A 16,100-nucleotide genomic window follows, 5' to 3' on the forward strand; every position below is an offset into this window, starting at 1 on the left:
GAACCCAATAATTCCTGCGTCGTCAGTTTATGTTTTCGAATAGCTGACGTCAGCACCGTTAGCATCGAATAGCTGACTTGACCATTTTCCTTTCACCCCATACTCTTTTTCAGTAAACCCAATTTAAATATTGATACATGTATCAATAGTTCAAATAAATCACCCTTAATTTGACCAGCACAGAAACCAGACCTATTTTTTAAGTCTACGTTCATCCGAAGTTAATATTTTTTAACTCGTGCAAGCTAATGTGATCAAGTGTGACGAGATGTACAGAGTTCTTAGGATATCGAGTGTTAGAGCAAACCAGCCTCGGACTTATTTTATTGGAGAAGCATTATTGACCAGGCGCTGTCTGGATGATCCTATGTATTACAGCTGCTTTCAGCTACAGTCAAATCTGTTAGAGCAAACCAGCAAACCAGCTTGGCGTTTGCTTCGATTCGCCTGCCTGCTGCGATTTGCGTGCCACAACCATCGAATGCGCGATACTATGGTTGAATCGCCTGCCGTAACTATGGAATCACGTGCCGATATCCATGAATTTGTGAATGTTAGCACATTTTAAAATCGTTGATTCTCTAGAATCAACAGTTTTATTTTGTAGCTGAAATTCACGTCACGGGCTGTCCAGTGGCCGAGGCAATAACGGCGCCGAACTTCACACGGCAGGACCAGGGTTCATATCCCATCCAGACCGCCTACCCGATAGCAGAGCTGACTACTTTGCTACGGGTAAAATCAAGTAACTGAAAGCCAGAAATGGCAGGCCAAAACCTCTCGCGGTTGAAGTGCCAAGGAAGAAGAAGAAATTCACGAATAGTTTTAACTACTAAAAGCAATGGAAAGTTATATTTTAAAACATTTTACACGTTTTTTACATATTATATCAAGTAAAAATTTACGAGACATATAAACTATTTCATTGAGATTAATGATGAATTCACATTCACAGTTCACAGTTATTCTAAAGCTGTTGGGATTGGTTTCTTGCTAGGTAAGAGATAATGCAGATCATAAAATACAGGAACTTACTATATATCCAAATGACAAGATGGCTTTTAAGAATCAAGGAGAGGACCATTTTAACCAAGAATCACAAAGATCACTCTTCTGATTTGCGCAAAGGCTGTAGATATCGATCGCTTCACCGGCTTCTTCAACGTTATTATGACAAAAATAAAAACCCAGGATTAAGTTTAGAACATCGTAGATCTAGAACAATTTTATGTACCTCAACAACTTAGCGATACTATGCGTTTTATAAGAGAAGCTGTGTTTTATAAAGTCTAAACTTAATGAAACATAAGAAAATTAATGCTGAAGGCTCTTTCAAAAATCAGTATCGCTATGTTTGTCGTTATGGCAGTCTCATGAAATGTTCTCCTTAGTTTCCTGCCAAAATAGGAAATGATCACTGCTAATTTGCGTAAGTTCTTCGAACATGCACGTCAGCATTTACATGAACAGTAGTCCTACCACTCTGGTACTAGTTTTGCCGAATAAGTACAAAAAACGTTCAGAAACTTTATGTGTATGTACAACTACAGTGCGTAACACAACCATAGGGCCACTAGTTTTTTCAGAATAACTAGAAAAGTTGGAGACATAGGTTAAAATGATGTTCTGCAAAGTTGTAGAGAATAAAACTACGTTTTCTTTTTTTGCATATTTTTACGCACATTAATGCTTTTTTTTATTGGGTTGAAAATTGCTTCATGTATCATAACTATAAGGCCACTTACGAAACTCCATTGTTTTTGTTATTAATCAATATTTAAAGATTCAATAAAAATTACAATAAGTAAGAATAAGTCCCAAATATTGTAAAAACATTTTTTAATATTTTTTTTTAAAAGTTCAATGAACCCTGGGATATAAATATTAAACTTTTTATGCAACATATCAGATATTTTGATTTAACGTTTTTTTGGTTTGGTTTTTCATGATTCATTTTTTTCAATAAAGCTACTTAAAAAAACCTTTCAAAATATGTATAAAATCCCATTGGGCATACGCTTCCATTTGGCATCCAACACGCATATCCTCAAACTAGAAAGGCTACAGTATCGTTGTCTTAGACTCGCACTAGGGAGCATGAAATCCACACATAACATGTCTCTAGAAGTGATGACCGGAGTGATGCCGCTAAAACTTCGTTTAGAAATGCTGTCGCTTCGCCTTCTAGTCCGTTCTTAAGTATCAAATCACTTGATCGAAGAAAATTTTAAACCGCTTCTAAAAACAGGTTCTAAGAGCAAAATTTTGAAGATTTACGCAGATTTTGTCACTCTATAAGTGCATCCTAACGCTCCACAGGCATTAAACCGTGATACCCTTCCTGAGACCTACAGTTCCCTTTTAACAACAGATTCCTCGTTGCACGAGGAAATTAAGACCATACCGAATGATCTTCGCCCGGTGGTAGTTCCGGGCATTTTCAGGGATAAGTATGGTCATTTAGAACAAAGAATCCAGTATTATACTGATGGATCATCCTCTAAGGAGGGCACCGGCTTCGGTGTTTTAGTGAGTACGCCGAAGCAATTTTCAAATTGCGGGAGCCGTGTAGTGTTTACACCGCAGAACTAGCCGCAATATTGTACGCACTATTGATGATAGCAGCGAGACCTTCGGATCAGTACTTCATTTTTACAGATAGCCTTAGCGCTATCGAAGCACTACGATCCCCGAAGGCTGTTAAGAGTCAGGATTTCCTTACCATGACAATCATAGAATTGCTTGGCTCCATGTTCGACAAGGCGTTCAGGATTTCGCTAATTTGGGTACCTTCTCATTGTGGAATTCCCGGCAACGAGAAGGCAGACTCACTGGCCAAAACAGGCGCCCAACAAGGCGCCTTTTACGACCGTCCAATCTCGGCCCGAGAGTTTCTTCGTCTACCACAGCAACTTTTCCTGTCTCGGTGGCAGAGCAAGTGGGAGGCGGATGATCTCGAGCGATTCCTTTTCTCGATCTCTTCGCAAGTGTCCCTGCGGCCTTGGTTCGGTGGGCTCTCTGTTGATTGGGCGTTCATACGCATGATGTGTCGACTTATGTCGAATCATTTCGCGTTGAACGCTCATCTGCAGCGTATAACTCTGGCTCAGACGAAGGCGTGTGGCTGCGGTGACGGATTTCACGACGTGGATCACCTTCTGTGGTCCTGCGTGGAGTTTGAAACCGCAAGACCCTCCTTGTTGGGCGTTGTCGAAAATCGGCAGACGAACGGGTACAGAAATAAGAGAAGTGTTGGCGACTAGGGACCTCGCCTACATGAGGCTCATCTACCGATTTACCAGAGACAACGGTCTCATCCTTTGATTCCGCATCCCTATTATCCTTCCAATCCACATCCGCCACTCCTTTTGTTATATGTTGTGTTGTCTTTGTTGTCAATGTTTTATACTGTGCAACGTGCGATACGTTGATGGAACAGTTGCATTCGAGGACATTTTTCATACTGCCGTTAAAAGGAGGCAGGCTTGATTTTTTTTGTCTGTAATAGTGTGCTCCAAGTCAGTCCAGCTTTGGTACAGCGGGGTCGCCTGGGTTGGCGTTGGGCTCGGGAGTTGTCGGCGGGTACAGCCTCGTAAGCAGTGGAGTCACTCCAGCTGTTCCGAGATGTAATCGGCCGATCGCTTTTGAGTCCGATGTTGACTTGGTCGATCACGGGCTGTGTCATTTCTTGGCTACTTGGAGAACATTGCACGCAAAAAAATTCATGTTTGTACTGTCCACATAACTGTGCTTGTTTGTTTCAGTCCAGACCCACATCAAAACTTTACAATAGACAACCGGAGCAAACCAACCCCCCATCGAAGCCATAACCACAGTAATAGAACCGGACCAAAAAACCTACAACACACACACCCACACATTAGAAACGGACAACAACCACCCATCTTCCCTGCACAACCGAGCATGCCCGGGATATGGCAAATAACTAGGAGGAAATGCCTAGTTAATTTTGTTTAATTGTTTTTTTCGTGAATGTAATTCACAGTCTCCACATTCAGTGGTGACAATACGGCATCGGACCGTCTTACTTAATAAATAAATAAAATAAATAATTAAAAAAAATTCAAAATATGTATAAATTTCCCTGGTATAACATGAGTGGGAGCTAAATAAATGTATGGAAAATGGGCCTTTTTGCGAGATGAATTGCTTTGAGAGCGTCATGAATTTCGAAAGTAAAAGATAAAAATGCAAAAATTTGGACATAATGTGAAAGACCAAAGAATATCAGAAATATTTTTTTCAGATTTTTCCTTTGGTCAACAGCTGCTACGCACACCCATCTTTTAATGCAACAGAAGCGTGTTTAACTGCTTACGTATATTAAAAAAATTGTTGAAAAATGTTTTTACAATTTTTCAAAGTCATTCTTACTTATTGTAATTTTTATCGAATCTTTAGATACGGATTTATATCAAAAACAATGGATTTTCGTAAGTGGCCTTATAGTTATGATACATGAAGCAATTTTCAACCCAACAAAAAATATGTAGAAGTGTGCGTTAAAATATGCAAAAAAAGAAAACGTAGTTTTATTCTCTACAACTTTGCAGAACATCATTTTAACCTATGTCTCCAACTTTTCTAGTTATTCTGAAAAAACTAGTGGCCCGATTTTTCTGTTACGCACTGAATATCGGATTTAACTTAACTATAGATTATAATTACAGCAGATATCTTAAATGTTTTTGTGACAGTGATGGTTACAATGTCCAGTGCTAGTTGGTTGTATGCTCGTTGTATTCATGGCAAACGGATACGAATCGGTAAAGGAAAGCCGCACACTGCTTTACGTCCCGCCTTGACAGTATGTGGACAAAGCATCACGAATAAGCTTAAAACACGCATTGATGCTTGATATTTTGTCATGTTTTCGTGTGTATCAACATGTAGATTCAATAAGCAATACGGTCAGGCCGTTATTTATGAATAAAAAAACTCAAAAAACACGTAGATTCATCAGGGCCGTCACCTCGTGCTGATGATACGATTCGCACGGTTGAAGGAATCAAAAGTTATAGATAGATTAGTAACATTTATTGACAGAGAGAGAGAGAGAGAGAGAGAGAGAGAGAGAGAGAGAGAGAGAGAGAGAGAGAACACAAAACAGATTGTTTTACCGACCAAAGGTGCAATGAAATGCAACAATTTGTTGGACTTTTAAGTAAAAGCTAGATGAAGTTCCCAGATCTTCAATCGCTACTTAAACCTTCAATGGACTTCTGCACAAAAATAGCGCTAAGCGATTGCCCAGGTTAGAGCAGCAGAAGAAGCATTCAATTGCACCATGCCTAACGCTGAGCAAGAAATATCAAACAATCTTTCTTAGATCCCTAGCCATTGTGGCATAGAAAGAAATAAAGATACATGGACAACCAACCAAATTTCTCAACCAACCAACAATCTTACTTACTTACTTACTTATCTGGCGCTACAACCGCTTTGCGGTCTTGGCCTGCTGCAACAATCCTCGATACCGCTCACGGTTCAGCGCCGTCGTCTGCCAATCCGTTATCCCGGCCGTTCTGGCGGACGCATCAACGCCATCACTCCATCTCAATTTGGGCCTACCACGCCTCCTGTGTCCTTGTGGACGGCCTAAAAGGACTTTACGGGCTGGGTCGTCCGGTGTCATTCTTATGACGTGACCAGCCCACCGGAGCCTGGCGAGTCTAATGCGCTGTACGATAGTGAGATCATCGTACAGCTCGTAGAGCTCGTCATTGTAGCGGCTCCTCCATTGTCCTTCCACACATACGGGGCCAAAAATCCTTCTGAGCATCTTCCTCTCGAACGCAGCTAAGAGGGCTTCGTCAGTTGTGGACAGAGTCCATGTCTCAGAGGCGTATGTGAGTACTGGGACTATAAACGTTCTGTACAGTCCCAGCTTCGTCCGTCGCGACAGGTATTTAGAGTGGAGAAGTTTCCTCAGGCTGTAGTATGACCGGTTGGCAGCCAGCACCCGTGCGCGTAACTGAACATCAATGTTGTTGTCGGTGCTGACTTTTGACCCCAGATAGGTGAAGTTTTGGACGACTTCGAAGGTGCGGTCACCTATCTGTACATCACCCCTGCGTAAATCAGTGTTTGTTAGCAGGGCCGCTGGTGGTGCCACCATCATTTTGGTTTTCGCCTCGTTAATCTCCAACCCGAGGTTCTGTGCCGCACGCTCGAACCTTTGATAAGCTTCTGCTACATAGGAGAGCCTCAAACCAATGATGTCTATGTCATCAGCGTATGCCAGGATCTGGATTGACTTATAGAAGATGGTCCCCAAAGTTTCCACCTCTGAGTCGCGGATGGCTCTCTCTAGCGCCAGATTGAAGAGGAGACAGGCGAGCCCATCTCCCTGGCGCAGGCCCTTGGTGGTAGCAAAGGGCCATGAGAGTTTTCCATCCACCTTCACCTGGCATGTGATGTTGGCCATTGTCATTCGTACAAGCCTGGTAAGCTTGGCCGGGATTTCAAAAGAGCTCATTGCGTCGTACAGTTTTACCCTGGCTATGCTGTCATAGGCGGCTTTGAAATCAATGAAGAGATGGTAGGAGTGGAGCTGCTGCTCCGCCATCTTCTCCAAGATTTGCCGCATCGTGAAGATCTGGTCAGTGGTTGATTTTCCGTTTCGGAATCCTCTCTGATAGTTTCCGACTATCTCTTCAACGAATGGTACAAGTCGATCTTGTAAGATTAGGGATAAAATCTTGTAGGCGGTATTCAACATCGTAATACCCCTGTAGTTGCTGCACTCTAGCCTATCTCCCTTCTTGTATATGGGATAGATGATGCCAAGATTCCAATCACAAGGCATCGATTCGCTATCCCATACCTCAGTAATAATTTGATGAATTTCCTGTTCGAGTGCTGCACCACCGTTTTGGATCAGTTCGGCTACTATTCCGTCGGTGCCTGGGGCCTTGTTGTTCTTGAGCCGACGGATGGCCATTTGTGGTTCATCAATACTAGGTGGCAGTAGCATGATATCATCTGCTAGTGGAGCCTCTAGCTGTTCGTTGAACTGATCATTTAGCAATTCATCAAAGTACTGAGCCCATCGCGAGAGGACCTCTGGCTGGTAACTGACCAGATCCCCATCCTTATTCCGACAGCAGGTCACCTTAGGTCTAAAGTTATTTCGGCGACCTGCTATCTCCTGGTTAAACTTTCTTCCTGGTCCGTAACGCACTCTGATTTCTTGAAGTTCCCGCACCCGCTGCTCTTCCCAAATTTGTTTTTTGGTGCGGTGAACTCTTTTCTCTTCTCTCCTGAGCCGTGAGTATTCCTCTGCGCATGCCCGCGTTCTATGCCGCTGCTGCATTACTCGGTATGCGCAGTTTTTACGTTCTGTCACTTGTCTACATTCTTCGTCGAACCAGCCAGATCTGGTGTTGCCCTGACGTGGTGGGAGTGTGGAATTGGCACAGCTTATTATTTTGGTTTTAGAGCGATCCACCGTTCGCTCGTAGTTTCATATTCGTTTGCTGGTAGTAGAGCCTCACCTAAAGCGGATTTGAATGCCTGTTGGACGTGACTGTCCTTTAGGGAGTCCGTGTTGAGCCGAGCCTGCGTGTTAGCTTCGCCCCCATTGACGCGGGGACGGGCGATTCTGCAACGAATCACTAAGCCAACCAAAAAGAGATCGGAATCGATGTTGGCCCCTCGATACATTCTGACGTTCAACAAGCTCGACTGTCTTCGGCGGCTAATCAACACGTGGTCTATCTGATTGGAAGTGGCTCCATCCGGAGACACCCACGAAGCTTTGTGAATGTCTCGGCACGCAAACTTGGTACTTCCCACAACCAGATTGATTGCAGCTGCAAACTGGACCAATCTACTACCATTGTCGTTACTGTGCTCATGTAGACTGTGACTTCCAGTGTATTGGCGGTACATTGGCTCCCTACCGACTTTTGCATTGAAGTCCCCCAGGAGGATTTTAACATCGTGCCTGGGACACTGGTCAATGATTTTTGTGAGGCGGCCATAGAACAGGTCCTTCTCCTCTTCATCCTTGTCTTCGGTAGGGGCGTGAACGTTGATGAGGCTGATGTTGAAGAATCTGCCTCGCATGCGCAGGGTGCATAGCCATAGGCCGGTAGCCTTTGATAGCCCTGAAGCCGATGATTTTGGATTTCAGCCGCGGACCGACGGCGAAACCGATGGTGGCGGTCGTGGCAGCTGAAGTATATATCGTAGCGGCTACTGCCACGCCTGTTATGCATACCATTCCCTAACCAACGGATCTCTTGTAGAGCTACGAGGTCCATGTTCAGTATGGCTAGGGCGTCATCAAGTTGCTTCAAGGCTCCGGCTCTGTAGAGAGTGCATACGTTCCATGAGCCCATAAGAATGTTATTTTTTGGACGGTGCAGGGGTCTGATATCGTGGAATCCGGGTATCGCATAACTGTTTAAGCTTTCCGTAGTCGTTGAGTTACTTGAGGCAGGGTGACAGGCCCTGCGCTCAAGCCCCCAGGTACCTCTGGAGGGCCTCGTGGCAGTTCGGTTTAACGTCTGGTTACCCCCCCCCCCCCCCCGACGTACAGACAGACCAGTAGCCTGGTCTGCCCACCCCCCTCCTGTTTAGCCTTTCTCCACCATCCGCCCAAGTGGTTGGGACAGGCCCGTGTACCCAAGCTTGGATATGTGGTGGGGAAAGTTACCACTCTGTACGACGAGGACGTGACGGAATAGGAGTTGGGTAGGAGAGCCTGTGTAACTCCGAGAGGAGCTTCGGTTCCTACCCCGTTAACAAAGCCAACCAACCAACCAACAATCATGGGCATATTATTCTGACCAAGCTTTGAATTGGTCATACACGGCTTATACACGCCTACCGAATAACAAAATCGGATCCTGAGTCTATTTTAACCAATAAGTTCTTCGCTTTGCAATCTCAACCAGCAAAACGCGCGCCACAAGATTTTGAACAGTTGAAATTGAGTTTGAACTGCCAAATCGTCTAAAAACTGTGTCTTAAATCCGTTGCCTAGGTCTTCAGCTCATATCTCTTAGCTGGAAGTCATATCTTCACCCTAATTTTAATCTTTTTTTAAAACATTGTATACTTTCTTCTGTGCTATTCTTCTGGTTCTGTTGTCAGTGTTTGTAGCAATACCGCACTGATACGGGTATGGTCCGACGCCTATTGAAGGTTAATATAGGATCTCCATACCCTATTCCGATTCAATAGTCCACGGCATACAGAACGGTAACATATTTCTTCAATGATCTGAGCTTGGGTACACGGAGAAACCCAATACTTGGGAGGATGGGTCATATGGCCAAATTGAGCTGGGGAGGGGGGGGGGAGAGAGTGGATGGTCAGTGTCTGTTCTCCATGTTAGGGTCGGCTTATTATCCCTTCTGTCCTGGCATCCCACGGGACATTAAGAAAGGATGCGTAGGCCCTCCGACGACACAAGAGGTTAGGGGAGAGGCCTAGCAAGCCATGCCTGGAAAAAACAAAAAAAGCAACGAACAGCAGATAATACCGTACCGGACCAATCAATACAGACCACCGAATGGAAAAAGGACTTACGATTTGAGGCTCGGAACCTGAAATTGCAGATCCCTTACATCTGACGGAAGCACCGTCATCTGAGGGAAGCACCCGAAACCTGTTCGATGAGGTCCAGGCCCGCGGTTTCGAGATAGTAGCACTAGGATAGGAGGCGCGCTGGAAGAGTACAATGGTGCGCCAGTACCGTGCCAACTGCACAATCTACCAAAGTGGTGGAGAAACGCGTTGGCTCGATACCGCGTTCATGGTGCTAGGTGCTATGCAACAGCGAGTGATTGGATGGTGGCCAGTCAACGAACTAATGTGCAGGTTGAGGATTCGTGGCAGGTTCTTTAAACGGAGCATCGTAAATGTGCACAGTCCGCAACTTGGGAGCACCGATGACGAGAAGGTGCTCTTCTTTACGCAACTGTAGAGGGAATACGGCCGCTGCCCACAACACGACTTCAAAAGTGTCATCGGGGACTTTAATGCTCAGGTCAGACGGGAGGAGGCATTCAAACCGACGATAGGAAGCTTCAGCGCCCCCAGCTGACAAACGAAAACGGCCTCAGGCTTATCGATTTTGCCTCCTCCAAGCATATGAGCATTCGCAGCACCTTCCATCCGGACATCCGCTCGTTTTACAGGAGGTTGAAAGAGGCACGGAGTGGATTTGCTCCTAAAACCGCGATGTGCCGGGACGCAGACGGAAATCTCCTGACAGACGAGCGAAAGGTAATCGAACGTTGGAAGTGCTACTTCGTAGGGCACCTGAACGGAGCAGAGACAGGAGAGGTTGGTACAAGTAGCAGAACAAGCCAACAGCAGCAGCAACACAGCAACAAAATCAGTGACAGCAATAGTGCAGAAGACGAAGTGCCTCCGCCATCTCTGGATGAGATTACCAGCGCCATCATCCAGCATAAAAGCAACAAGGCCACTGGTAGTGATGGGCTGGCGGCCGAGCACTGGAAGAAGGGACCCGAGAGGCTTACCGTCGAAATGCACCAGCTGATCACGAGAATCTGGGAACAGGAAGAATTACGGGACCAGTGGAAGCTGGGCGTCATTCATCCAGTCTACAAAAAGGGCGACAGATTGGAATGCTCGAGCTATCGTGCTATTTCAGTCCTCAATGCCGCCAATAAGATCCTGTCCCAGATCTTGTTCCTCAGACTTGCCCCCCTTGCTACGGATTTCGTCGGAAGCAACCAAGCTGGGTTTGTTGGAGATAAATCCTTCTTCTTCTTCCTTGGCACTACAACCTCGAGAGGGTTCGGCCTGCCATTTCTGGCTTTCTGTGACTTATTTTTGCCCGTAGTAAAGTAGTCAGCCTTACGTACGAGGAGGCGGTCTGGATGGGATTTGAACGCCGGCCCTGCCGTATGAAGACCGGCACCGCTGTCGCCTCGGCCATCAGACCGCCCCAATCCACCACCAAGTGCCGAGAGCGCCAGATCCCTACGTACCACCTCTTCATCGACTTCAAAGCGGCCTACGATACCATAGATAGGAATGAGCTACGGAACATCATGCAGCGGCACCACTTTCCTGGAAAGTTGATCCGGCTGTTAAGGGCCACCATGAACGGGGTGCAGAACAGAGTGAGATAATCGAACATGCTGTCGGAGTCGTTCGAAACTCACAGGGGTCTAAAGCAAGGGGACGGGCTATCCTGTCTACTGTTCAATATAGCATTGGAAGGTGTCATACGAGGCGAGGGGCTAGACAACGACATCCGTGGCATGAGTCTCTATCGGTCTCTCCAATTTCTTGGCTTCACGGACGACAAAGATATCGTTGGCAAGATGACAGCGAAAGTGTGTGAGACGTACACCCGAATGAAACGTGAAGCAGCAAGAATTGGACTGATGACCAATGCGACGAAGACGAAATACCTGCTTGCCGGAGGCTCCGATCGTGATAGAGCTCGAGTGAGGAGCAGCGTGTTAGTCGACGGTGACAACCTCGAGGTGGTAGAGAAGTTCTGCTATCGTGAGACTGCCGTTACTTCGGATAACGATGTCAGCAGCAAAATCCGGAGACGCATTGTGCTGGGGAATCGTGCCTACTACGGCCTTCACCGTCTGCTGAAATCCTGAAGACTTCGAAACCGCACGAAATGTGACATCTATCACACACTGATTCTCCCGGTGGTCCTATATGGCCACGAGTCTTGGACGATCCGAGCGGAGGATACAAATGCTCTGGGCGTGTTCGAGCGACGCATCCTCCGGACCAACTTAGGTGGTGTGTTCGAGCATGGAGTGTGGAGGAGAAGAATGAACCACGAGCTTGCTGAGCTATAAGGCGAACCGGACATCCTGACCGGCAGGATACGATGGCTGGGGCATGTTATGAGGATGCCGAACTCATGCCCGCCCAGAAAGGTATTCGTCAGCGGCCCTCAGTTCGGCACGAGGCGTCGGGGAGCACAGCGAGTTCGTTGGCTGGATCAGGTGAAGGTATACCTAACAATACGGGGGGGGGGGGGGGGGGGGGGAGGGGGGATACCAACAAAACCTGTGGGAGATCGGGTGCCTACACGGATGGGAAGCTGCAGCCAGGGATCGAGATTCCTGGAGATCTATTTTTGACAGGGCCATGTCACGACGACGTGCTTTTTAAAAGAGTAGACCAACATGATGATGACGATTCTTGTATCATTCGACCCACCAACTACGAACGGGTGGAAACAAGAACGCCTCTACGGAGTCGTTGAAATACCTGGGGAAAATAAATACAGCACCATGGCCGGCATCTAGAGGCGGTATGTAGCAAGGCATCCCATATCACGAATGCCTTGATCGCCCTCATGCCGAACAAGTGTGGTCCGAAGAGCAACAGAAGGAAGCCTTGGTAATCGTCGGGAACAGCATCGTCTGTTACGTAGCCCTGGTGTGGGGACGAAAACTTCTACAGAGGGGCATCCATCGCACCATCATCCAGAGGACGCACCGCACAGGAGTACTCCGAGTAGCCAACGCCTTCCAAACGGTTTCCTACGACGCCGCCTGCGTGGTTGCAGGCACCATCCCGCTAGTCCTCATCCTAGAGGAGGATATACGCTGCCACGACGAGAAGGCAGCAAGCAGAGGTCTAGCACCAGACAAACGAGGACAGTAGCGTGAGGAGACGATGCGAAACTGGCAGCAACACTGCACATCAGGAGCAGAAACCCCGCGATCGCCTGGTTTGAAGACGAGGAGATTAATACCAGACATATCGTCTTGGGTAAATCGTAAGCACGCAGAAATTGATTTCTTTATCACCCAACTCTATACAGGGCACAGGGTTTCTCCGGAGCTTTTTCGTTGACAAATGCATCCTGGACGGCTCGCCAAACTGATCGGTGTGTGAAAACACCGTGGAGAACGTTAAGCACGTAATGTTCTACTGTCCACGGTTCGCTCGGACAAAACACGAGATGAGCGAACAGAGCACCACCCGCCGGACGATGGAAAATCTTGCAGCGGAAATGTATGCCAGCCGCACCACAGGAGAAGCAGTCAGTCTTCCTGACTGCTGAGTGAGGTGGAATGAGGAAAGGCCACCTCGGCTTCAACACGACGACAGCAACGACGACAACGGAACAACGAGCAAGCGGGGCAACAACAGTGGCTCCCATCGCAACCGCAACACAGGACAACTACACGGAAAGCGAAGAAAGCGAAGAATAACCATAGCAGCAACATGAGCAAACCACCCGAAAATAGTGGCCACGGGCGGATGAATTGGAGCAGCAGCAGCCGAAAGAAGCCACGGAGCAACAGCAGCAGCAGAAACAACAAGGAAGGACGACGCAGAAGCGTCAACACAGGTGCAGCGTACACACGACCCTGCATTAAGTACTACTCAAATCAGCGATTCGGTAGGGTTCGGATCAGGTCGAGGAGTGGTTTAATTGATAGGCATCGACTGCCTATCTGTAAAAGCTGAAAACAAACTTTGTGAACCTCATCAAGCTTCATCTTTTCATTTTTTGACAAGGGCAATGATTTTAGTGAAATTATGATCGTTGAAATGTCCATTTTAAGGTAAGAACTTGCCTGCATTTGTATGCAGACTTTGCATTATAGTTTTGACAAAACGTTTTTATCAATGGTTCAAACGAAATTACGATTTGCTACTGTTGTGAGTATATTTTGGTGACTATCATGAAAGCATGACCAAAACATTCTATTTATTTTTATTTATGACGGCTTGGAGCCGTATTGTCAGCACCGCATGTACTGACGAAGTACAAACATTCAAAAAACACAAAAAAAAAACACAAAAATTACCAAGGCATATCCTCCCTGATATTTCGCCTTATCCCGGGCGTGCTCGGTTGTAAATGTCTGAAGATTGCGGTGTGGTTGTTCGGGTCTGGTTGTAAATGTCTGGGGTGGAGGTTGTATCGATGGTTTGGTCCGGGAATATTCCTTTCTGTTGCTATGTTGAATGACCAAAACATCTTATACAATAAAAAAGCCTGTTAAACAAACTTAAAAATCGAACTAATTTTGTTTCATAGTTTTGGACATCTGCTCTTTCTATTTTTCAACTTTCACATAGTCTAGGGTTGTTAGCAAAAAAATTAGTTTATTTGAGTCAATTTTTTTTACTTTTTGTTTATTCAATGATTTGAGAAACTTTTGAAAAAAAAAACTAAAATGAATATAACAACTTCTGATGTTCAGGATGCCAAATGATTGAGATGTTTGCCAAAGTTTTGCTTGATTATACCTTGTAGAAATATCGAAACCAGATGTTTGAAAATCTGGTATAGAAGTGGTCTTATTTTATTGTCCGACTCTGTAGATATAAATTAATTTTACTATAAGGTAAAAAAAAATTCAAGCAGGCCCATGCACGTGTATTCTCAAACCAAATATTACATTTCATCACAGATGGTTACCAAACATTCAAAGCAAATAAAAATTAATATTTCAACACCTTTAATGAAGGAACCTTCGGACCACAAAAACAAGCAACAAAGCAAATTTGAAAAGCGTTCGATAAAAGAACAAACTTTACTCATTTACATTTTAATATGCAAAGTGTGAAAAAACTCATTAATGTCACCTATTAATAAACATGTTGAATGTGAAGAAGGTTAACGCGAGCAAGCGATCGAAATGGTGCGAATGAAGGAAAGAAAACTCTCAGCAGAAAGAAAACATGATAAGCAAAGAGAAATGGTTCAGCACCATTCCCGTACCGGGTAATGGGACAGAGAAGACAAGGATCGAAACACAACAGCAAGGGACACATTTTGCAGAAAACGCAGGCTTTTAGATGGCGACACACTTCTTCAAGCTTGTTGTCAATGTATTTTTTATGTTTTTATCTGCCTCTCTCTCTCTCTGTATCTCTGCATTCTTCTCTCTTTATTGGCTCACGTTTGGAGTGAAATTTGCTCAAACTACTTTTTGATTCGAAAGTGAAATGATTTTCCTGGCCGAGGCATACATTGTGTTGGTGCCAGCGAGATAAAGCTCAAAATCATTGATGTGATTTGCTACCCAGTTGAGAATCACTGATTGACAGTGCAAGTGTTCACTGGAGATGCTCGTCTAGACTTCCTGGAGGGCTTTCCGCTTCGGTATGTGCAACCTGTGCGCGATTTTGCAAGGCTGGACCGGAAACGCGTGTAGGCCCCAGTGTGCTAGTACAGCAACACTGTGCATAAGAAAATGTTATAGTAATAATGCATCTGCGTGGAACGGATAGACCAACCGGGTTTAACAATGAGCGAATGCAATCTTTTCATGAAACTGTTGTGCCACTGATGTTTGGTTATGCATTCTCGGAACCTGGTTGACCTGGGTGGTTCTAACAATGCACGGATAGTGAGATACGTTCAAGTCTTATTCTATCACTCGAAATCACCAACAAAAATACGGTCCAACAACGGTGCGTCAAGATGTGTTATTGCGCCTTGTACGAGTGGAATTTCCATAAATCGTTCAAGACCCGGCAGGCTGGAGAAATTCTCGCTCATCCTCCTGCGGGAGACAAAAAGCATTTGAGTTGGAATTTTGATTCTGACTCCGATTTCTCGGAAATGTGACTCGCACTCGGACGGTGATTGTGTCGGTTGCGTCGGCAGCCAGGCAAAGGGGGAAGCCTCAAGGTAAGCGCTGGAATTGGGTCATTCGGCAGGTTGCAGCATTGCCTTGCCAGCCAAGCGTAACGGAAGCGAACTCCTTTCGACCGGATCATCCTCGACAGCAGTGCCTGAATAGTGGGAATATCCAATTACTTCACGTTCCGATGGGTCTTGCGCAGGTCGACCGTGAAAAGAACCTGGACCACGGTGTCAGACCATAACCGGTGAGGACTTTTCCGATCTTTCCTGTTCCCGCCTCATCATTCTGCCGACTGTGCCTATGCAAGCTCACACGTACCTAACCTTTCCGTTTCTGGGGGCGGGGGGGGGGGGGGGTTCCTGACCAAGCCAGCGCGCCAGGAACTCAAAGAGGAAACCATGAGAAGACGTATCGATTTCGGGGCACGATTCACATGACGGCGTACGGAACGCATCGATCCAAAAACGGGTGAAGATGTAATCAACGTGTGAGTATCTTAAA

The 16,100-nt window shown here is 45.9% G+C and overlaps 2 protein-coding genes across 3 annotated transcripts in view; both read left to right on the forward strand.

Annotated features, from left to right (window-relative positions):
• Window positions 1-16,100, forward strand: part of LOC118513209 (transmembrane protein fend-like) — a 253,414-nt gene that overhangs the window by 16,869 nt on the left and 220,445 nt on the right. The gene's annotated exons all lie outside the window — the stretch shown is intronic.
• LOC118513232 lies at window positions 8,533-12,020 on the forward strand. The gene is made up of 2 exons (XM_036058783.1): window positions 8,533-8,632; window positions 9,258-12,020. The coding sequence occupies exon 2, from the start codon at window positions 10,126-10,128 to the stop codon at window positions 10,852-10,854; it is 729 nt and encodes a 242-aa protein (XP_035914676.1). The 5' UTR covers window positions 8,533-8,632; window positions 9,258-10,125; the 3' UTR covers window positions 10,855-12,020.

The sequence above is a fragment of the Anopheles stephensi genome, chromosome X, assembly GCF_013141755.1.
Source record: "Anopheles stephensi strain Indian chromosome X, UCI_ANSTEP_V1.0, whole genome shotgun sequence".
In the NCBI taxonomy this organism is placed as follows: domain Eukaryota; kingdom Metazoa; phylum Arthropoda; class Insecta; order Diptera; family Culicidae; genus Anopheles; species Anopheles stephensi.